This window comes from Delphinus delphis, chromosome 2 (genome assembly GCF_949987515.2).
Source record: "Delphinus delphis chromosome 2, mDelDel1.2, whole genome shotgun sequence".
NCBI lineage: Eukaryota > Metazoa > Chordata > Mammalia > Artiodactyla > Delphinidae > Delphinus > Delphinus delphis.
Window position 1 is genome coordinate 173,343,473 of NC_082684.1, and position 24,631 is coordinate 173,368,103.

The 24,631-nt window shown below is 42.1% G+C and overlaps 1 protein-coding gene across 1 annotated transcript in view; it reads right to left on the reverse strand.

The window, feature by feature from the left end:
* Positions 1 to 4,135: 4,135 nt before the first annotated feature.
* The window catches only part of ST8SIA6 (ST8 alpha-N-acetyl-neuraminide alpha-2,8-sialyltransferase 6), a 142,597-nt gene continuing 122,101 nt past the window's right edge, over positions 4,136 to 24,631 (reverse strand). The window contains exons 5-8 of the mRNA XM_060003786.1: positions 12,317 to 12,461; positions 8,338 to 8,450; positions 5,821 to 5,913; positions 4,136 to 4,604 (exon numbers count right to left, since the gene is read on the reverse strand). Coding sequence (XP_059859769.1) covers positions 4,136 to 4,604; positions 5,821 to 5,913; positions 8,338 to 8,450; positions 12,317 to 12,461 — 820 coding nt within the window. The remainder of the gene's footprint in view (positions 4,605 to 5,820; positions 5,914 to 8,337; positions 8,451 to 12,316; positions 12,462 to 24,631) is intronic.

The following is a 24,631-nucleotide window of genomic DNA, read 5'->3' on the forward strand; positions in this document are numbered from 1 at the left end:
CATATTGCATCATACTTAGCTGTTTAGAATGTGAGCAGACCTGTTATCCACAAAGCTTTCCAATGTTCCCAAAGCTTTTGGAAATTCATGGAATGATTTAGGGTGCTTGACATGATATAGTATTTAACTGGTACATTTTTTGTAAGCAAGGAAAAATCTTGTCCCAAACGGGTCTGATTTATGGCTTACTTCAGTATTCTATACATAGTAAGTCCTCAAAACAATGTCCTTGGCTGACTACCTGGCTGAGTGCCCACATATTCCCTGGGTTGGAATTTACAAGCAGAAGGAAATCTTCCTTCGTGAAAGTCATGATCTATTTGCATTTGCCTTTCGTTAGGAGGAAAAAGCACCAGAGACTTCAAGGACTATTATAGTGTATAAAACTTAACTCCATGCAATTATTCATGAGCCCCTCCCGGGGCCATACAGCATTATTATATGCTTCAATAAATGTTTCTGCCTTACCCTTGGATTTCAATAGAAACTATTTTGCACTCTTGTAATTCACTCACATTGCCCCATTGATTCTAAACAACAAGTAGAAAATGGAATCAAGCAAGCCAGTATTTCCCTTAGAAACTGGTGGCAGGTGGTATTACGAGCTGGAGTCCTAACTAAGAGCTTAGTACTGGCTAGCACCCGTACTCAAACATTCCATTTTCCATGCCTATAGATGTACTTGAAGTTAAAGAGCAGAAGATCAAATCCATCCATGTAACAAGATTTAACCGGTGCTCATTACACCCAGGGATTTCATGAGTGTCATGCTTAGACTTGGTTAATCTCTAAATCTACAGGATGGAGTTCAGAGTTTCTCTTTTTGTTTGGATCTAAAGAACTGTGACTTACTATTTCCAATTCACATAGCTGATAGGTTACATTATAACATTTCCTCTCTGCTGGAGGATGACCTTCCACGTGTTCCATTGTGATGCACCAGTAATGTTCTTCTGTTCCAAAACAGATTTTGTTTCTTACTTTCTAAAATATAATAGAACATGAATTTTGATAATGTCACATGAACACCATCCTCCCACTCCTTTTATTTCTCCACAATAAAGAAACCCTGGGGACACTACAGATGGTGAAGGGGAGTTTCACGCAATGGCAGGTAACTGCAAGCTCTTGTGATTTCAACTCAGGAAAGAGACAGAAAGAGCGCACGTGTTCTCTGTGACCTAGGCTTTTTGGTTAATGTGAACCTAGCTGGGACGGCTGTATAAACGTCAACATGCTTTGAGGCTGGCAACACAAACATTAATACAAATGTTAAACAAGAAACCAACTTTGGTTGTGTCCATGGGAAAAGATCTACAAATGTTCTCCACAACTTAAAAGTTTTTCTACTGACATTTAACCGGAACATGGGTATTATTAGGACAATGTTCCTTGCTCTCCCACCATTTTGAATATTTCCCAAATCCTTATCAGTGACACTGAAAATTTTACTGATGTTTTGAAACTCTAGACAAAATATCCAAGGTTAAAATGGGAAGTTATATGGGAAAAACTTAAGTAGGCTCTAAATGTCCTAATCATATCTAATTTTTATTAAATAACTTATAAAGTCTCCATATTGTATATCTAATGATTTAGTTCACTATATTCTATTATTTTTACTCATCAATCATATATTTCCCATGTCATCAAAAAGCAAAGTTTATGTCTCTACCCAGCAGAAAACATTTTTAGGGAAACCTTTTACTAAACTATAAAATATAAGAGTGTTCCGATCTATTTTTCATAATCATTGCTAGTAACATTATAGAAACATTACCAATCCTGATAGCAGATTTTCAGAAATTAATTAAACCCATTAGAATCAGTAGAAAGCAGTCATTTATTCGTCACTACAGAAAGAAAGAAAAATGAATTAGACTTTATGTAACTAAAAGCACATTCCTTTTAGAAAATATCCACATATGAATTTTGAAATCAATTTATGGCGGTAATAGGTTTCATTTGCTAAAGAAGAACAAATGAAAATGTAAATTAAGAATGGCATCACAAACGGCAACTACGATTGAATCAAAGATGTACTTTATCAAAATAAGCAATTTACGGCAGAGTGTTCTTACAAGTGAACCCTGAATAAAACAATAATCTGGCTAAGGTAAGAATTCAGAAGTACATTTGTAATTAATTTGCCATGCTCAGTCTGCTCTGTTCCTATTTCTGCTCTTCTCGTGCTGGTACAAAGACGAGCACGGAAGTGTGCACGTGATTACTTATTTAAGTCAAATACCTTATGCAATGGATGCACTTATGACCTGTATTAACCTGTATCATCAGGATGTAAGGGAGTTTTGCAAAATGCTAATGTTCAATGTCTCCTTAAGCTTTCTTTTATATTGATGTCTTATTTCTCATGTAAATGTACACTTTTCCTTATGAGAATTAAGTTTCTCTGTGCTTTAGTTCTTACAACTTTCCTATGAAATCAACCAGCTTGGTATTATTCCCATTTCACATATGTGGGCCTAAGCCACCACCGCCATGTGCTATATCCTACCCTCACAGGGCAGATTGTGGGGCAAAGACCATGATTTACCTTCAAACAGCTTCGTTTTCACGAATCAGAATCAAGTGGACAGGGCTTCCCTGGCAGCACAGTGGCTAAGAATCCGCCTGCCAATGCAGGAGACACGGGTTCCATCCCTGGTCCGAGAAGATCCCGCATGCCGCGGAGCAACTAAGCCCGTGCGCCACAACTACTGAGCCTGACCTCTAGAGCCCGTGAGCCACAACTACTGAGCCCACGTGCCACAACTACTGAAGCCCTCACGCCTGGAGCCCGTGCTCCGCAACGAGAAGCACCGCAATGAGAAGCCCACGCACCGCAATGAAGAGCAGCCCCCGCTCGCCGCAACTAGAGAAAGCCCGTGCACAGCAATGAAGACCCAACGCAGCCAAAAAAAAGAATCAAGGGGACAGCCTTCTCCCCATCATATTCCCTCTACCTAGAATCTTCTTCATTTGGTAAAGCCTTACTCCCTTTCTAGGCTTAATTCAGAAACCAGCTCTTCTCTGAAACAGACTCCACTGAAATCGACTGAATGATTCCTGCCTCTGTCCCCCATAGCTTTTGTGAGAATACTGAGCACACCCTTTCACTGTTCACAGCACGCACATCTGTTTATTCCTGCACGAGTTAGTCTTTTTTTTTTTTCTTTTTGTCTGCGCCGCACGGTTTGTGGGATCTTAGGTCCCCGAGCAGGGATCGAACCCGTGGCCCACTGCAGTGGCAGCGTGGAGTCTTAACCACTGGACCGCCAGGGAAGTCCCCAGGACTTAGTTATTTTTATATCCCTCTCGCAGAGCCTGGGAAAGGGTCTAGCATGAAGCAGCTGTTCAACAACCTTAGCAAAGTAAATTGTATGAGTGACCGCCACAGACAACAGGTAAGTAGAATTGTAACTATTCCTGCCCTTGAAGTAAATCCTGTCAGTGGGAGAGGAAAAGGCTTAAGAGTGAGACAGGAAGTTAATACGTATATTAAAGAGTGATTTTTAAGTGTAGATAAAGGAGGAAAAGGATTGGCCTAAATCCAACCACGACACCGGCACAGCTCAAGACACAAGTGAATGTAATTAGAGGCGTAAGGCGTTCATTCCTGCATAACCACGGGTTTCTTGTTTAATTACACAGTTTTCTTATATGCCCTCTTTAAGACAGGAAGAAAGGTGGGAATGATATTACGGATAATAGAGGCTCCTGACAGAGAAAGAATTCCAGTGGATACTGGCAGTTCAGCTGTTCTCTTCAGAAAGAGGCTTCAAGACAGCCTGCCTTTTTATCATGTCTGGTGAAGGTGAAAACGGCTGTTAAAAATATCAGCGAGGAGACATTTACGGAGTCCCTACCTCACTCTAAATACTTGCGGAAAGTTTTCACAGATTATCAGATTCTCCTAATATGACTTAGAGATCATGGTCCCCATTTTACAGGAAGAGGACTGAAGATCAGAACAATGAAATGAGTCTGAGATTGCAAACCTAGTGCCAGAGCGTTGATCCAACCAAATGCCGGGACTCTTCCTACGACTCCCTACAACCCCCTCTTCCGGTGCTTGGAACACTGACACTCACCTACTGCATCGTGTGAACATGATTCCTGTTTACAGACATCTGGTTTAGGCGATTTCACATCTGCTAAATTGTAATCTGAGGATTCCTTTCACGTGAAGCTGCAGAATTTGTCTATACTCCTTGGGCATCTCATGGAAACCGCGCTTAGGTAACCTGTTGTCGTAGTAGTGATGGCTGACAGGTGTGTTCTCTCCAGTTTTAGAGAAGGGCCAGAATCCATAGAGTTTCACGTTCTCGCACAGTTCAACTGCCACACTTGTGATCATCAAGCCGGAGGACAGGCGATACTCGGTCACACCTTTAGTCCTCCAGAAGAGGGCAAGGTTTTTCAGGTACTTGGGATGGAAAAATAAGACTCTTTGTCTTGCTTTAGACTCCTTCAGTGTGTAGTACACCTTAAAAGAGGCCGCAGTGTTGGCCCTGAAGGAAAATGCTGGCAGAAGGACGAATGCATCTCCATAGGTTGCAACGTCCTCCAGAAATATTGCTTTCTTTTCCTTTAAGTTCCCATATCTGCCAAAGTTTTAAAACATCATGATTTTAACAGTAATCATCAAAGGAGCAGTTTTGGTAACATGAGGCTGAATTCACCACTGGCCAAAAAACAGAACCATTTATATCACTGTATCTAAAAGAGAGAAACTGCAGACTCAGAAAAAACGCATGTTAGGTAAGCATCTTGTAAACATCAGGGGCGAGGTCTTCCTTTCTCTTTCTTGGCATATCTAGGCTCTCATTCCTACCTTCTTATGGGGCAATACCCTTACTGGACATACATTTTTTATATTATTTTATCTTCCAACTCAGTCCTTTTTTCCTAAGGTTGCTTTTTAATGATGAATTACCTTCCAAATGTATAATGCTGAAATGTTTTCTCAAACATAACACACTCTTAAAATATCTGTACATTAAAAAAATTCATTGAGCTGTACGTTTGTATATACATGTTATTATAAAATAACAGTTTCCTTTAGAAAGTCTAAAGTATCTATATGCATACACACACACACACACACACACACACACACACACACACACCTTAAATTTCCTCCATGGATTGTGATAGCTCTATGTGTTTAATTTAAATAATACCTCCGTAAATATACTGGTGTGCATGACTGCGTGTGTTTAGAAAATAAGCCTTGGGGAGACAGGTACAATATTTTATATTCTCTTAAGCCATACTAGAACTATTTGAGGGGTGTATTCTACTAATAACAATTATTAGTCACTTCGGATGAAAATAGTTGAATAAAACTATATATAGGATTTTTATTAAACAGCCAACATTTTGTAGTAGTTACATTGTGGAAAATAAAATACACAAATTATTTTTTAGTAATAAACTGCCCGAAATGAAAACTGGATTTTGCCAGGTTCTCCTAAGGGTTACTCTCTGAAGCTTCTAAACAGACTACGTTTTTTCAAGAAAGCGCTATCGAGACAAGAGTAACACTAAAATTCTGAAAGGAAATCTAAAAAAGGAACTTCACTATTAAAAAGTTCTCATTGGATTAGCAACATTCAGCTTATGACATTAGAAGTACAACTGGACATACCTCTTCTGAGCCACAACCTAAATTACCAAATATTCTTATAGATTTTCCTAAAAAGCCATTCCAGCTGTATTAGAAGTCAGTCTCAGCAACAAGATTAGTGCTCAGACTAAGAAACAGGTTAAATAATGAGAAAAATGTTCTTGAACAGTTATGTAATTTGAGGTACTTACCTTAGTCTTATGATACTGGGATTTAGAGTCACCAGGTTGGTTTTAGTGCCAACATCATTGGTAACATTTCCTGTGGTTGGGGGGAGGTTACACCTGAAATTTGGAAGGAAAACTATTCTCAAAATATAACTTGTGGAAAAAAAATGTACATCCACATACATCCACACATATACATGTGATCGTTCTCATTTTATTGGAGAAAATTATTGTTGTTAAGAGGACCCTCAGAATTCATCTGATTTCCATCGAAAAACAGTAAGTACTGAACTCTTAGCTGGCATTTCAACATTGGATAAAATAAATGAATTTGATAAATGCTTTCAGTATTATGTAAGGCCTTTATAAGTAACAAAACTAGAAATGACAATTACACCTTGCCTAACTTTTGAAGAGTTCATGATCCTTTTATTAAAATTATTATTTATATTAATTAGATTCCCACAGAGGCATATCACCAATTTACAGATTTTAAAAAATTGAGGCACTGCGACTAAGGTTATAGTGTCTGCCAGAAGCAAAGACTATATAAAAAAAATCAAAATTTCCTGATTCCCATATGGACTGTTTTTCCACCAAATTAAGCTGTTAATAAATAAAGCCTTAACGTTCTTATAATGATGTTTTCATATTGATGTTCTCATCCTCTTTTGAGTACTATTTTGTTTTTAAATTGGAAAACAAATTAAGAATTGTAATTTTGAGTAAGTATATTCTTGTCACACAGAAAAGAGAAAGTATCATTTCAGAATTTCAAGTAGACCATTTCTTTAAAGCTATACATACAAAGGGAGCATCTCTGAGGAAGGCTGTTTAAACTTGATGTATTCTGTAAGATGAGGCTGAAATATTCTATTCCATGCTCTATGAAATATATGGATAAATGAAACATGTACTTCTCTCACTGATAAAAAAAAGATACATCAGAAAACAAATATGGCACCTTGGGAAAAATAAATATTAATTTAGATAAGAGGCCACAGAAATGTCTTCATTAGTGGGCTTCCTGTAACAAATCTACTTTCTAGAACAGTCTCATATTCTTTTGAAGACTCAGAGATGATTTCCAATATGGTATCACTGGAGACCCCTAGGGGAAATACTGGGTATTGTATATACACAGTACAGTAAAGCCACTCAGCCCCTATTTTTGCTCCTTACACACTTAACTGACAGCTCCCAATCTTCTGAAATGAAAAAAAAAAAAAAAAAAAAAAAGAGAATCAGCTTCCAGATGGTTTTATAAACTATGAAACATGTACAACCAAAACAGACATAGGCTTAAAAATTAAATAAATTTTAATGACACCAACCATGTACAGCCCCAATTTGACCTTTCAGTTTGGAAGGCTAACTTCAAAAGGAACTCTATATTCAGAAAAATAGCTGCATCAACAAATGCAGAATCTAGAAATATACGCATTTATTTTAGAGTTATAAATTAAGTAGCTGTTGAGTTTTTTGGTTTTGGGGTTTTTTTCCCTGCTTGCTAAACCTAAACTTGTATTTCTTATATCTGCTATAAAGTAAAATGGATGTTTAGGAATAATATTCACCCCAGATGTTTTAGGAATTTTCAGTCTATAAAAATGTCTATTACAAGAAGAATTATTTATCTTCCTCATGGTTTTTCCATACTGAGTACTGTAACAAAATGGCTAAATCATGCAGGTATTGGCCATTTTCACATTCACCATGACGAACACATTCAATAATGGTTGGACTGCCAGGTCTGTTGTTCTGTTATTATCTTCAGCATAAAATTCTAAATGAGATTAAAGTGAGGGGGAGCTACTGATTCAGAATCATGTTTCTTTTTCATGGGCAGCATTAAATCAATAAAGCTCAAAGGATCTCCTCTGATGTATGCAATTGGTGCTCCTGAAATAGGAAGAAACGGATTTCAACTGACTTTATAAAAAGGTGCATTTCAATTGAAATCCACCCTCACAAGGATGAATCCTCTTTCCATCATATTCTGAAAGTGGAGATGCTCTGTGGCTTGTGTTATTAGTTCAGACACACAGAGAAACTACTTTTGTTTCTGCTTTGGCAAGCTAGCTTGTATTGAGATATAAACATTTTAAAAGATCAGAATTTAGAAGCTGCACATTTTTTAAAAATTTCAGGCCAGAAACCTAAATAAACATCAATGTTGTGTGGCTATACAATATCTAAGTCAGCATTTTCACAAGTATTACCTGAGAACAAAGTGTTCTTGAAATGCTCTGTTTAAAAAAAAAAAAAAGTATCCTTAATATACTGAAGGCTCTGACAAGTCCTGCAGTGAAGACCCTCTTTGACTATGATCTCATGCAGGGTTTCTGGAAAGTTAAGTGACCATAGCGACATTCAGAGGAACTCATGATCCATTTAACACTTTTGGAAACACACTAGATAAATTGCAGGCTTAAGCAACAGAGTTCAAAGGTCAAAATTTACACAGAGTATCTTTAGCTTATTCATTTAAAATATCCAGTTGATCTTGGATGTCAAAGAAACCAATTCGACAGAGCTTACCTAAAAACAAAGTCGGATTTATCGATTTCGGCTCCGCAGAGAGACTGATTCAGAATCCCCCCATTTCCAACCACCGCACACTGATTGTAAGGGTACCCCACAAAAGGCTGAGTCTATCAGGAGAAAGGGAAAAACTGTCATAAAATAGCTTTAGTTTTAGAACCATAAACATCATCAGCTTAATTCAAGTAGCTTAATCTTTACACATACTAAGGAAAGAAAAAGAACAAGAAGCAATACCACAGCATGTTAATCAACTTATGACATCATAAAAAAATCCTGTAAATCTGTTTCATTTCTCTTGAGAGGAATATATAGCATATCATAGACAAACATAATGTAATAATACAAAATATAATACACTTGTTCTTAAAATGTACTTTAACGTATTTTACATCACATAATTAAGTAAATAAATTGAGGATGAGAAAATCCCACATGGGCCTTTTGGACTAACAGGACCATTTCCAGCCAAAAATAGAAAAGAAAGCAATTCCAAAGTAGCATTCAATTCTCTATTCTTGGCCATAAAATTAATAGATAATTTAGTGAAAGTTCTCTGTGCTTCTTAAGTAGGTAGACCTTCAGGCTCAGTGAGGACAGATTTACGCCTGCGACCTCTGTACATGGTCAGCCACGGTGCTTCAGGGAGGCCCAGCAACTCTGTGCTGATTTGTTTCAAATTCATTTCTAAGGCCGGAATCATTTTTGTTTCCTCCAAGGACCCAACTGGCCGATCCCAAAAGACTTCCCACTTTTACCAAATCCTCTGCGGTCTGAAACATAACTTTTCAATTTGATAGTGTACTTTGCCTTTGCTGGTCACTTTTCCGGAAGTAAGGATGTGACCTTAACCAGCAGCAAGGGTGTCAGCTCAGAGTTCCGCGATGATGAGGTCCTGATTCACCTGCTTTGTCTCCAGAACGTGAGTGTAGGTCCTCAGGGGCAGAGAGCATGTTTATTACTTTTCATTTCCCCTGTCTTCTACTGCAGACCTCGCCTAGAGGACCACTGCTTTCTGATGGGTGACGACTGGCCCAATGGCCACCTGGGTGCAACCCCCAGCACCACGCTGGAACCCAGCTGTACCAGCTTATGGGCACCAACTGGTAAATATTCAGGAATTTTGTGAGCCGACTGTGAAACCACTGGTAAATTACAATCGCCACGATGGGGATATTTACACTGCTATGAATCAGGGAACCCTCCTGCCCAGTGTACCAGCCCCACTGGCAACGCCCCAGGACCAGTGTGGTTCTGAGCTGCCCAACAGATCCTGAATCGCCCTGACTCCCACGTGCTCCTGAATCTGCACTGGGAGATGCCAAACGAGTGACGAGAACTCTCTTTCAGCACGTCTGCGTTTGTCCATGAAAATGAAAACTCATGTTGCGCTGCTGGTGCGAGAAGCACTTTCCTGAGTCGTAACTTGTTAACACATGGAATCCATCCAAAAACCTTGCGAGCATTTTACAGATGGGAAAACGGAGGCATGAGTTTAAGGGAGGGCTAGAAAGCAGCAGAGCTGGGATTCAAACCCAGGCAGTCTGGTTCAGAGTCCATGGTCTTAACCACGACACATTATACAGGTGCTGTCTGTCATTCAAGGGGTGAAAGGTTAACTGAAGGATGTGCCTTATTTCCCTGCATAGATGTGACCCCAGCAGAGTGTCTGGCTCTTTAATGAATGGTTCCCACAGACCCTGGGCTACTTCAAATCACTGAACTCCTAGCGCAAGATATTTTCAGACCGTGTTTACTAACCGATACCACAGTAAATTCTGAATTTTACAGACAGGGCAGAATGCAAATAGGCTCTTTATGGTACAATAGAAAAGATTACTGAGGGGAACGTATCTCCAATTAAGCACTCAAAATAACGAACGTTTTTCTCTGGTTTCTTGGTCAACTGGGAGGAAAAAGTCCATATGCTTTGCTATCTTACGTTCAGTAAGAGTTCAAATAAATGACAATTCCAACGTTCCTTAAAATAAGGCTCCTAAGAAAACGCAAATCTGGGCCACTTAACTGCCTGCTTGTTGCTAACTCTGGTTGAAAACCAGCTTCGTTGTTTTCCTTTCAAGTAACTAAGCAAACCTTCGGAGTAAGTGACTTCACACCATTTCATCCAAAGCATCTATTGCGATCTGCTCGCTGTGTGCCCCACAGAACAAAGCAGGGTTGGGGTGTGGGAAGCAACCTTGGATGCTGTGTCTGTGGAAGGGGATGTTGAAGAAACACAGAAAAGTGACCTCGCTTTGCAGCTGTTCCTGTATTAACTTCAGAATTTCCTCCCCCTAGTTTTAAAAAGTCAGTATTAATTTGGAAAGTGGATGCTGTTGCTAATTGCATCCAGAATTATCAAGCCTATGCTGCTAAGTTATTCTTTTCAAGGGGCCAAATCAGAAGCAAAAAAATACCTGCAGCTCCTCTGTTCTGACCAGCCTAAGGCAAGGACAACACTAGCAACAACGGCAAGGGTGAAAGAGTCGCTCTCTGTGGAACTCCCCAAGGTCTTCCCTGATAAGGGACAGAAATATTCTTTAGTTGCTATCTTTTCAGCTATTGGTAATTTCGGTGCATCACGAGGGGATTTTCAGAATGCCGTATGAGTTATTTTTTTGGTCCCCGTTCCCTTCCGGAAAATCTGCAATATTTTTTCTCTGACATTGTGTATTGATTTTTCGTTCATTCCCAGAAAATTATACTTCCTTTGAATTGTAATATTAAAAAAAAAATTGGAACAACTTACATGACCATAAAATAGTTGAAACAAGTCAAAGGTCCAGCAAAATGGAAATAATTGTAAGAACTGAATATTCTACAGTTGGTAAACAGCATATATAAAGCGATCCCGTTTTGACCACTGACTTGGCCTAATTGCTTTACATCAAATAATAAAAAAGATGCCTGAGGGCTTCCCTGGTGGCGCAGTGGTTGAGAGTCCGCCTGCTGATACAGAAGACACGGGTTCGTGTTCCGGTCCGGGAAGATCCCACATGCCGCGGAGCGGCTGGGCCCATGAGCCATGGCCGCTGAGCCTGCGCATCCGGAGCCTGTGCTCCGCAACGGGAGAGGCCACAGCAATGAGAGGCCCGCGTACCACCAAAAAAAAAAAAAAAAAGCCTGAGAGTGTAGTTCATCAGCAGTGGGATATTTTCAGGAGAAAAATTCCCCCCAAGTTTGGATTTATAGTGTAATGATACAGTATCATTACTCATTAGTTTAAATAACGAATATGCAATGAATGCATCTGTGCACTGGGGAACGCCCTAGGACCTTGGGATACATAAGAACACAGTAGATAAAATCCCTGCCTTGTGGAGGTTATGTTTACGGACCGCAAATTCTTATGTATTTACTTCCCAAAGACTAGCCACATAAACCTACAGTTCTTTGTGAAGGGATTGATTTAGTCACGGAAACTGACAACTGGAGGAGTCTTATTGCAGGTGAAAAATGGGCATCTTCCCAAGCCCTGGTAATTACTATGCAGAAAGCCCAAGTACCTCATCTCATTCAAGGATGAGTCATGAAGACTCATGGGCTGGAAGAGCTTATCATTTAAGATATAAATACCATTCCCCGCAGAGCCACAAGTATTCAAAACTGCCGTGGACTGCCATACGTATCTTACACAACACAACAGAGTGTGGCATTTTAATGAATTAACTGCTCCATTCTTATATCTTTTTTTTTTTTTTTTTTTTTTTTTTTGCGGTACGCGGGCCTCTTACTGTTGTGGCCTCTCCAGTTGCGGAGCACAGGCTCCGGACGCGCAGGCTCAACGGCCATGGCTCACGGGCCCAGCCGCTCCGCGGCATGTGGGATCTTCCCGGACGGCACGAACCCGTGTCCCCTGCATCGGCAGGCGGATTCTCAACCACTGCGCCACCAGGGAAGCCCCCATTCTTATATCTTAATCTGAGCCAACATTCACCTTAAATGTTGACACAAACCACAAGAAATTCTCACTCACCACTGGCAACATATCAAAAATGTTCTCTCTGATTTGGATTTTGCTTTTACTTTCCACCTCGTAACTCACGTTAGTCCCGACGGGAGTGTTATTTTGAGAAACAATGAAGTTTTGAACGGCATCACAACACGAAGCAAGTTCCACTCTGCAAAGCATAAGGATAAAAGTGAGTCAAGGAATAAGATTAAGAAACCCAAAATAGAGACGACGATGGAAAATGCAGAAGAGGATTTTGCCATACTGACTTTCAGAGAGAAGATACCTCATTCGCAAAGATGACATTTTTATCTCATTCCATTCTAACTGTCCCTGGATGGTGCAAGAGTGCTGTGGTAGGACTAAATAGCAAAGAACATTAAGGTACTTACACTCAGGTAGGGACTGAGTCACCCATAGGAAATACTGATTATATAATGGTTTAAATACAAAGACTTCTTTCTCATGATAATGTTGTAACAACAGAGAAAATGACAGAATACCTTCTAATTATTTTATTAAACAGTACAGAAACTAAATTAAGACCAGTGTCACAAATCATCACCAAAACAATATGTAATCATTTATTATGAGACAAGTTCAATGAAAAGAAGCATCATTCAACACAGTGATTTTTTTTGAGCTTCACTGAGGTATAATTCACAAATACGTATGGGGAATTCCCTGGTGGTCCAGTGGTTAGGACTCTGCGCTTCCTAACAGGGGGTCTGGGGTTCTATCCCTGGTCGGGGAACTAAGATCCCATAAGCCCCGTGGTGCGGGCAAAAAAAAAAAATCACAAATTGTTTATGTTCATGGTTTAATATGCATACATCCTATGCAATCATCACCATACCAAGCTAATCAACATGTCCATCACCTCGCATAGCTATCTTTTTTCTTTTTCTTCTTTTTATAGTAAGAATTGAGATTTACCCTCTTAGCAGATTTCAAGTATGCAATACAGTACTGCTAACGACAACTACACTGCTGTACTTTAAGGACCGAATTTTTAAATGACGTGAATTTAAAGTTGCCATTCTTTATAGAAAGCCCAGAAAAATGTAATTTAGTACGGAACTCTATTTCCAAACTATTCCTATGGAGTGAAACCTTATTGTCAGAATGCAGACCCAGAAAGGTCCTGCCAGGGGTTGTTGGAATTTGCCCCCAACCTCTGGCAGGTGAATTCAGAACCACTCAGAATGTATATTTTGCTTATGTAATTCTCCAGGGGTGTAGACTCCATAGCGTCTCTTGATAATTATTCCACAGTTTAATCAACCTGGAAGTCAAGAGACTCTTTGATTTGCACAACTGAACTCTCTTCACTTAAATCCACCTCCCTGGTTAGTTGTTCATAGAATCGCTCCATAAAAAACACTTAATGTAATTGAAAGTGGTAATCATCAAGCACAACTTGAACCTTTTCAATTTTGAAGCATTTAGAGAATTTCCTCTTCTCTCAGATTTTCTCCATAAGACCAGTTTTTTCATTAAGGTCACCTTGTTCATCTTTAAACCTTTACTAATTTCTCCATTTTACTTAAAAATATATATTAAAGTTGGATCCCACCATAGCACAAGGAACAGTGACTTTTCAGCAGACAGAGCTGCCTGTGGTCAGTACTGATACCCTATTCCTAACTGGTCCTTTCCCATCGCATATTTTTTTTTATTGGTTTTTGGTCCTGAAGGGTATCCTTTTATACATGTTCCCACTGAATTTGGTTCTTCTGAAAGAATACAATGCTCTAGGCTGTCATAGTCATTTTGAATTATATTCCAGTCTCCATGAACGCCAGTAATTCTCAGGGTATGAAAAGTCAGTGCTGTGATATTTGTACCCTAAAAATCAAGATTTTCAAATTAGTTCATATCAGTTAGCTGATATTATTAAAATAGTACATTCTTACTTGAATTCTATCACCTGCTTATTATTTCTCTTTGTATTTCAGAACCTACCATTTCTAATAGCTCATGGAGACCAGACCAACAAAAGAACAAATTGAAAATGAAATGATGTGTAGTCAAAAACATGATACTAAGTATTTGAAATTAGAAATTTAATTTCATAACAATTCATGTGACATATTGCAAACTCAGAAATCCTTATGTGTTTCTAATTTTACATGTCTCTTTTATGCAGCATGTTGAGAAAGGCAATGGAATAGATTCTCATTTACCTTTTACAAGTAACTTAATTTCTCTAAGGATATTTGGTGCTTGAAAGAATATTGCATCACACAAAAAAACCACTAAGCAGGGCTTCCCTGGTGGTGCAGGGGTTTAGAATCTGGCTGCCAATGCAGGGGACACAGGTTCAAGCCCTGGTCCGGGAAGATGCCACATGCCACGGAGCAACTAAGTCTGTGCACCACAACTACTAAGCCTGCGCTCTAGAGCCCGTGAGCCACAGCTACTGAGCCCGCGCGCCACAACTACTGAAGCCCGCGCACCTAGAGCCCATGCTCCGCAACAAGAGAAGCCACCGCAATGAGAAGCCCGCGCACCGCAACGAAGAGCAGCCCCCGCTCGCCGCAACTAGAGAAAGCCCGTGCGAGCAACGAAGACCCAACGCAGCCAAAAATAAATAAAAATTTAAAAATGCAATTATCAAAAAAAAAAAACCACTAAGCAAAGTACCGTTTGTGGGTTTTTAAACAGTTTTCTTTCTGGGGGTTCCCTGGTGGTCTAGTGGGTCGGATCCGGCGCTTTCACTGCTGTGGCCCCGGCTTCAGTCCCTGGGCAGGGAACTGAGATGCTGCAAGCTGTGCAGCGTGGCCAAAATTTTTTTTAAAAATTGTTTTTTTCTGAAATTATTTTCAATTATTATATTATAAAATTTTCAAACCCTCAGGAAAGTTGAAAGAATTGGACAAGAGCATTTGAATAATGACCAGCTAGACTCTACAAGTAATTTTTTACTATATTTGCCTTGTTGCATATTAATCCATCAATCCATTTTTGTTGTTATAGTTATTGCAATTCAACATAAACGACAGGTGTCAGTACACCTCACCCCTAAATACTTCAGCATGTTTATCACTATTTTGTATTTTGCGGTAGAATTTACATACAATAAAACCCCAAGTGCATTCAATGAGTTTTGAGAAGTGCATATACCCCTGTAACCCAATCCCCTGTCAAGATACAGAATATTACCAACCCCACCAGATAATTCCCTCAAATTCTTTCCCAGTCCACCTCCAGCCAACCCCCACCTCAAGGCAACCACTTTTGTGATAATTTTTTACCAAACATTAGTATTGCCTGTTCCAGAATCTATATAAACATATACATAAATCTATATAAATATAAATCTATATAAATCATATTAATGCAACATTGTAAATCAGCTATACTCCAATAAAAATGTTTTTAAAAATTTAATTAATTTTTAAAAAAAGAATCATACTGTATATATGCTTTTGTGTAAGGCTTCTTGCACTTGGCATAAATGTTTTTGCAATTCATGTATGTTGCCATGTGTGTCAGTAATTTATCCCTTTTTATTGCTAGAGTAGTGTTGCACTGTCTGAATGTACCAGAATTGATTTAGCCATCCCCCCTGCACTTTTTTTTTTTTTTCAGTACGTGGGCCTCTCACTGTTGTGGCCTCTCCCGTTGCGGAGCACAGGCTCTGGACGCGCAGGCTCAGCGGCCATGGCTCACGGGCCCAGCCACTCTGTGGCATGGGGGATCTTCCCGGACCGGGGTACGAACCCGTGTCCCCTGCATCGGCAGGCGGACTCTTAACCACTGCGCCACCAGAGAAGCCCCCCCACCCTGCACTTTTAAAGAAATCACTATCAAAAATCAATGTTAAATACCTAATCACTCCTAATAACATCCCAGGAAAAACATCGGAATAATTATCCAAAATGTCATTTCTGCAGCCTATGTTGGGTCACTGACTAATGGGACATTTTAAGCCTTTATAGTTAGTGGCAGAATTATAAATTTATGCTCTTTGTCATTTCCCAGGTCATCTGCAGTAAAGATCCCCATAATAGCCAGTGTTAGTATAGAGCTGAGATGCTTAGAACAAAACAAAATGGAATTTATTTCTATTATTCCATTTCCCATCATCCCTAAAAACAGAGTCAGTTCTAACCCTTGGTGACTCCAAAGTCAACCAGATGTGCTCACAATGATGGGCATGGCAATTTCCCCCTTCTTGTGTAAAAAGAGCAAGAGACATTAAGAAATGAAGGACACTTGGTATTCACTAGATGTGATAGTGAATTTCACTTGTCAACTGAGCCAAGTCAATGCCCAGAGAGCTGGTAAAACTATTCTTGGGGTGTCTGTGACGATGTTTCAGGAAGGATTAGCATTTGAATCGGTAGATGGAGTCAAAAAGCTCACCCTTTCCAAAGCATAGCAAATATCCAACCAGACCAGCATTCACAAACCTCACCCTGGTAAAGCACTGTACGCTCTCCAGAGCATTTCCACACCTATTATGACATCTGATGCCCACAACAACCAGGGAGAGAGAAAATACAATTATTCCCATTTTATTTATTTTTTAAAGTAGTAAGTAGTCTTATTTATTTATTTTTGGCTGCGTTGGGTCTTTGTTGCTGTGCAAGGGCTTTCTCTAGTTGTGGTGAGCGGGGGCTACTCCACATTGCGGTGCTCAGGCTTCTCGTCGCGGTGGTTTCTCTTGTTGCGGAGCACGGGCTCTAGGTGCACAGGCTTCAGTAGTTGCGGCGTGTGGGCTCAGTAGTTGTGGCTCGCGTGCTCTAGAGCGCAGGCTCAGCAGTTGTGGTGCACGGGCTCAGTTGCTCCGCGGCATGTGGGATCTTCCCGGACCAGGGCTCGAACCCGTTTTCCCCTGCATTGGCAGGTGGATTCTTAGCCACTGCGCCACCAGGGAAGCCCCCATTCCCGTTTTAGAGATGAGAAAACTGGAGTTGAGAAAGTGTATGGGTTAGAACCAAGGCGCCCAGGTTGTTCGTGACTCCAGCTTATGTCTTTTGACATTCACTTCTTTGCAGTTTACACTAGAGTATCCTGGGTGGGTAATGCTGTCATTTGAGCTTCCTCCTTTGGGATGCTTTCCATAATGGCACCAAACAACATAGCAGTTCCCAAAATTATGCTGGTAGCACCCCAATGACAGCTTGTCCAGACATATCTCAAAGGCTGCAAAAAATTTTACATGTGAATATTCCAAACCCTCTATATAACTGAGACATTCAAGGCTCTTATTTTACATGGAGGGTTACATGATTCCCGATGGATGGGATCGAGGTTGTCAAGTGGTCCAGACAATGTGTCCTAGGATTTAATGGAGAAGAAACCCCTGGTTTACTGATGATCTAACCCTTGCTGTGTCACACCTTCAGCAACTTCCTCTATGCAATCCAGTTCCAAAAGGAAATCTAGTCCCTTCCACCCCCCCAGAAATGAATGGGGACTCTCTGTACTGCATTGATTTCCAGAGCCGGAAAGAGTTCACATTCTTTCAAAAGTGCTTAACTCTCAAGAAGTAGGTGGGAGTGAAGTGAGAGTGGCATGGACATATATACACTACCGAACGTAAAATACCTGGCTGGTGGGAAGCAGCCGCATAGCACAGGGAGATCGGCTCGGTGCTTTGCGATGACCTAGAGGGGTGGGATAGGGAGGGTGGGAGGGAGGCTCAAGAGGGAGGGGATATGGGGACATGTGTATGCATATGGCTGATTCATTTTGCTGTGCAACAGAAACTAACACAGTATTGTGAAGCAATTATACTCCAATAAAGATCTATTAAAAAAAAAAAAGTAGGTTGGTCCTGGGAGAATCTGGCTTAATACTTTTAGCCCTGATCTATAAAGACAGAATCTGAAGATGTCCAAAGTCATCTTTGCATCACAGTTGGTCTAATGAAGTACTTTTGAGAGAGATTTTTGTTCACACTGTAGAAATTCGTTTTTCTTTGCCACCCTAGGTGCTGAGTGCTTCCTCGGTTTTTATCTTTGCTTTTTTGTTTTTGTTTTGTTTCTTTTCTTTCTGATTCATTTCAAGTCCCAGGTCAAAATTCTTCTTCAGTTCTGAGCGGGATGCTTCCTGGATTTCCATGAAATGTGAAGGACGGCTTAAGGCTTGCAGTGCACAAGACACCTCAGGACACTCTGAATACTAACCGCCTAAGCGTCCCAGCTCGGGGCTCACAGGCCTCTCTCCTGTTTATCAAACTCCGGAGACTCCCTACTGAGTCTGGGGCAGTCAGGGTGCGGCAGAGGCTAAAGGCACTTTCCAAGTATTACTAAAGAGCTGCCTTGTTTCTGGCACCCATTCCCTAAGGTTCTAATGAGGGTCCCAGGAAAAGGGGTTTTAAAACCTAAGCACCTGCACGAATTCGAAGGACTTATTTTACCCTCCTGTGTTTTCTAACGTGGCCACATTTCTCTTCTGTCACCAAAATCACAACATACCTGGGCCAAGCAATACACCCATCGCCTCTCTTCTGTGGACGCTCCCTTTTCTGCCCTTCTTCTGTCCCTACCCCACACTATATAATTTATTGATGGACCAATCATAACAACATCAAATATTTAGTGCCTTCTCGCTATGTGCTAAATATTTTACATATATTATCTCAGGCGATACAATAATCCTACAAAATAGGTTCCATTGATACTCACCTTCCAACTGAGGACAGCTCAGGCTTGTAAAAGGTAAGCCGGTCACATATCACACATGTATTCGCTCACCCATTCATTCATTCATTCATTCGCTCATATTTATTTAGCATGTAGGCAGGCACTGAGCACTGTGCCGTCTACACACGGGTGAATAAAATAAGCGCTGCCTCTGCTTTGTGCTGTTTATGATCTTAACGAGAAAAATGTCCTCGTTTGAGCCACCCTATCTCACTACCCAAAAGATTTTTACAGAATCTACAAGTTCAAAATTGAAAGCACACTTACAAAACACAAGAGGGTGCAATGGACTCAAAGGGCCCTTTCTATCGTGTAGGTGTTGATGTCACGTCATGTACAAGACCCCAGCCCAGCCTCCGTACACAGTCATCACGCCCCAGCGACCGTACTGGACTCTGTGTGAGTCCGTGTGTTTGCACGTGGGCCTGTGTGTGCAGCTCTGTGGTGTAGGGGCCGGGGGAAGGGAGGAGAGGAAGAATAATTTGGTGGTGGAAGTTGAGAATAAGTCATCCCTGGACATAAGTCATTTAAGGAGTAAGATTCCCAGGTTTTAAATTGACTTGGTATAACTCAGCAGTGAACACTGGCTCACTAAAAAAGCCCACTGTGAACTGAACAATATAATAAAAGAATAGTGACCTGGGAGGAGAGGGGAGAGATGCCTTCTACTCCTTGATGCTCAAAGCCACACTCACTGTGCTTGGGTCTGGTGTAGAAACTCTGCTTCCAAAGGCACCTTGAGAAACCAGGGCCTGTCCGGAACTAATACTGTCCAGATGGGAGAAGAAGGGACTCAGTAGCTTTCTTCAAATACTGTACGGAGTTGGGAGGAATTAGATTCGTGTAACTTCGAGATACCGAACCAGGACTAAAGCATAGAACGATTCAGCCCGTAGTTACCCAACACCCACTGAGAAATGGCCATAGTTCAAGGTCATGAGCACTAAAACTTATAAATTCTTAAACGCAAATACGAGGAAAGCATGGATGGACCCTGCCCTCTGGGAGTTTACTTACGTCAGGAGAGACAGACACTAAATGTGACTGGTACTTCAATATAATTTCAACAGGATACAGATAGACATCAGAAGAGGCTGTGCTAAGCGCACAGAGGAAGGGCGCTTGAACCAGCCTGGGGGCAAGGGAAAGGTTCCAAGAAGGTGTTAGTACATGCCCAGCACATAGGGGTCACAGGATAAATGTGTGTTCAGTGAGTGAAGAAACCCACGTTTGGGGCAAGTCACTGGACAGTAAGGGAAGGAGACCAGAGGGAGGAAAGCCAACTGCTGTTAGAGTTCACCTAGTTAAAGACCGAGGGCTTCCCTGGTGGCGCAGTGGTTGAGAGTCCGCCTGCCGATGCAGGGGACATGGGTTCGTGCCCCGGTCCGGGAAGATCCCACATGCCACAGAGCGGCTGGGCCCGTCAGCCGTGGCCGCTGAGCCTGCGCGTCCGGAGCCTGTGCTCTGCAACGGGAGAGGCCACAGCAGTGAGAGGCCCGTGTACCGCAGAAAAAAAAAAAAAAGAAAGACTGAAAGGGCCCACAGAAAGCAAGTGATGTGAGGGTGCAAAGGGTGGGGTGGGGGAGATGTGAGACCTACTGAGATCTACTGAGTAGGTGAAAGAACAAAGCGAAGAGATTAAAGTAAGGCTGCCGGGAGACAGAACCATGACTCCGTCACACGATGCTCTTGTCGGTCTCCCCCTAACCCTCAACATTCCCCAGTGGAATTCACTCATTTCACAACTATTCATCGAGAGCATCCTGTGTTTCAGGCACCGTGCTAGACCCTGGGAACACCGCAAGGAATAAAAGAGACTCTGTCCCTGCTGTCATCTGGAACTTGGAGCAGCACAGAAGTAGAACCTGGAAGAAGTCTTCCGGGCAAAGCAATGAAGGTGATGAACAGTTGCTTACCTCTGTTCAAGAGGGGGGTCTTTTTTGTATTAAGTGTCACTGAATTGCAAGGAAAGTCTGTCCTCAGAAGGTTGTATAAGCAAAGGACAATGTAATGCCCCCTCTGGAGAGCAAGGAAAATATCGTATTCCTAAGCTTCTAAATTCCTGAAAAAGAATGGAAAGCTATTTAATCAATGCAGACAATATTTTTCAATTTTCAGTTCTCCTGTGACAGGTGACTGCAGAAGAGAGGGAGCCAGGTTAATGAGAAAGAGGAAACTAAAGCCAAGGGAAAAAGAGAAAGACATGGACAGAGCACGAGACCAAGAAGGAAAAGAAAAGAGACAGACACATACACGTGAAATCCAGGGAAAGCAGAGGAGAGGAAGACAGAAAGTGAGAGACAGTCACGTGCCAACAACCAGAACATCAAGACCCGTAAGGATCCAGAGAGCAACGTGCTCACGTGATCACGCAGACAGCACATTCGGCAGAAGAGGGGTCAGAAGGAGCCACAAGATAGAGGCCCCGACAGGAACATAAAAAGCGAAACGTGAGTTTGTGGCTCAAGAATATTCCTGCGTAAATGATAGTAAACACGTGCATGGTGCCCACTGTGTCCCAGACATTCTTTTTTTTTGGGGGGGGGGGCTTCTATTGTTTTATTGATTTACAATGTTGTGTTAGTTTCAGGTGTACAGCAAAGTGAATCAGTTACACATATACCTGTATCCCCTCTTTTTTAGATCTCTTCCCATATAGGCCATTACAGACTATTGAGTAGAGTTCCCTGTGCTATACTGTAGGTCCTTGTTGTTTATCTATTTTATGTATAGTAGCGTGTATACGTCAATCCCAATCTCCCAATTTATCCCTTCCCCCATCCCCCCCGGTAACCATAAAATTCTTTTCTACATCTGTGACTCTATTTCTGTCCCAGACATTCTTTGAAGCACTTTACATAGTAACTTATAAAATCCTCATCAAGGTGCCACGAGGCGAACACTATGATCATCACTACTTTTTATTCTTATTTTTCAGATGTGGAAACTGAGACACAGAGAGGCTAAGCTACTTGCCTGAGGTCACACAGCTGGTAACTGGTGACTGAGATTTGAACCTAAGTCTTAATGTCTGTGTGCCTTATTCTCTCGCTAAATGTCACCTTATTATACACAAATAAACCATAAAGGAGACACACAGAGGGAATAAAGCCACTGACACAGCCCACACAGCCACTGTCACAGACATGTAGATAAATTCCATGACCTTCATGGGAATATACAACTCAAGATGTTTTGTAAACTGTGATTAAATATTTTTAAACTGTGCTGAATTTCCACAACTATGCAAAAAAAAATGAAACAGCATCCAATTCCCTTCCTCAGGGGCAAACCCAGATGGATACATGTTAAAGCACTGAGGGTTGGGAACTGGGGTCCATGGAGTCAAGGCCAAGGTCAAAATTTCTGCCCAGGCAACAGACTGCTTAGGGCTGGGAACCAAAACAGAACTGCTAAGACAATGGCAGGGTCTGACACTAAAGAGGACAGATATGAACAGCCAATACCAAGAGGGTAGAGTCAGGAATCAAGTTTAGTGACATGGAACAGTGTTTAGGGTAAACTGAAGATTTCATTCATTCACAGGTATATTTATTTAGCAAATCAAGCTCTGAGTACTGTTCTCAGTACCAGGGATATAACAGAGAAAAGAGTAAATGCCCACGAAGAGCTTGTAATCTAGTGGGAGAGAGATGATAGCAAACAATGACAGCATCGTGACATTAGTCCTGTGACGAGGGCAGCAGAGGGTCAGGAGCTGGGATAGGCCAAGCCAGGCCTGCCGCGTACCACTGATGCCAGGCCTGCCGCGTACCACTGATGCCAGGCCTGCCGCGTACCACTGATGCCAGGCCTGCCGCGTACCACTGATGCGTAAGAAAAGGAACCCGGAAGGGTGAGACTGTAGGCCAATGGAACCTCCATTTGTGACAACAGCGTGAACCTGAGACTGGCACGCTGTCAGTGTAAGGTAGGGAGCCCACAGTTTGTGGTGTGAGCTTACTCACCGCCCAAGGGTTGTATAAACTACAAGAACTTTAGGGGCTGCTCTGAGTGGGACAATCCGCTCACCTGAATCCCCTAACCTGGTGTTTACATTTTGCTGATTCAGTAATAAAGCAAAGTGAAAGCAAGTCTAACTGAGTCCAAGTCCACATTCAGGCAAAACCAAGATCTGGGCCGACCCTGCGGACGGGAGCCCAGGGGAAGGTGTTCCATTTGAACCTGGGGCGTCAGGACTCAGCGCCCCTAGAAGAAGCAAAGTTTAAGCTGAGAACCAAAAGGTGAATAAAGGGAGCCACGTAAGGCAAGAGAAAGAGAGGGAGGAAGACACTGAGAAACAGAAAACAAGGAGTGTGCAAGCTGGGAGAAGAGAGAACGTGGGATGCGCAAAATGTTGAAAGGAACTCTGTCTGGCCTGGTGGGTGGTGTACTAGGCGGGCAACGCTGCAGAACTGCACCATGACAAGTCTTAGAAGCAAAACGGGGCGAACAACTCAGCTTCCTCCTGTGGGAAAGGACGAGTCAGGGAAGGTCTAGTTACGGCAGCGTTACAATGAGATTTTAGGGTGTGTGCCCTGGCTTCAGTGGGGAGGACAGATGGGGCGGTTTGAATAAGCCGGTACCATCAGTTGGGAGGATACAGCAGTGACCCAGGATCGGAGATGGTCTCCAAAGATGCCCGCTACCTCCTCCTTCTCTCCCCACGCACGCGAGGTGTTCCTCACGTCAAGTAAAATCTAAAGCTCCTTCCCTTGAATCTGGGCTGAACTTTGTGACCCGTGACCGAAACAACGCAGCACAGGTGGCATCCTGGGTCATAAAAGTCCTGGGGCTTCTGCTTGAGTCTCTTGGAACATTCACTCTCTGGACAGGGAATCCAGCCACCACGCTGTAAGACGCGTAAGTCACACGCAGAGGCTCCCTTGCAGGTGCTGTAGCTGGCCGCCCGACCTGAGCTCCTACAAAAGGCAATGTCAACTGCCGGCCGTGGGAGGGAGCCATCCTGGAGGTCCAGTCCAGCCCCCCACTGGACTACAAACCATATGAAAGCCCCTGATGAAGAGTCCCCCGGTTCAGCCCAGTCAGCCTGTGGAACTGTGAGAGAATATGAAATCATTGCGTTTGTCATCAAGGTGTTTTTTTTTTTTTTTTTTTTTTTTTGGACCTGCTGTGGGATCTTAGTTCCCTGACCAGGGATCGAACCCGTGCCCCCCTGCAGTGGAAGCGCAGAGTCTTACCCACTGGACTGCCAGGGAAGTCCCAAATCATCAGGTTTTGGGGCAGTTTATTAGGCAGCAACAGATAACCAGAACACCAGTTAATAACTAGGTAACAGTTAAGAGATAATTAGAGCAGCTCTATCAGTTAGGGCTCTCCAGAGAAACAGAACCAGGAGTCTATCAATACTGATGTCTGTCTGTCTACCTATCTAGATTTATTTTAGTGAATTGGCCCACACAGTCAGGGGAGCTGGCAGGTCTAAAATCTGCAGGGCAGGCGGGCAGGATGGCAACTCGGCAGGAGGTGATGCTGCAGTCTTGAAGCAGAATCTCTTCTCTTCTGGGAAACCGCACTTTTTGCCCTAAAGGACCTCAGTTGATTGGAGGAGGCCCACGTACATTGTCAAGGGTCATCGTCTTAACTTCAAGTCAACTGAGGGTAGATGTAAGTCACACCCTCACGGCAATGCCTAGACTCACGTGTGATTACATAACTG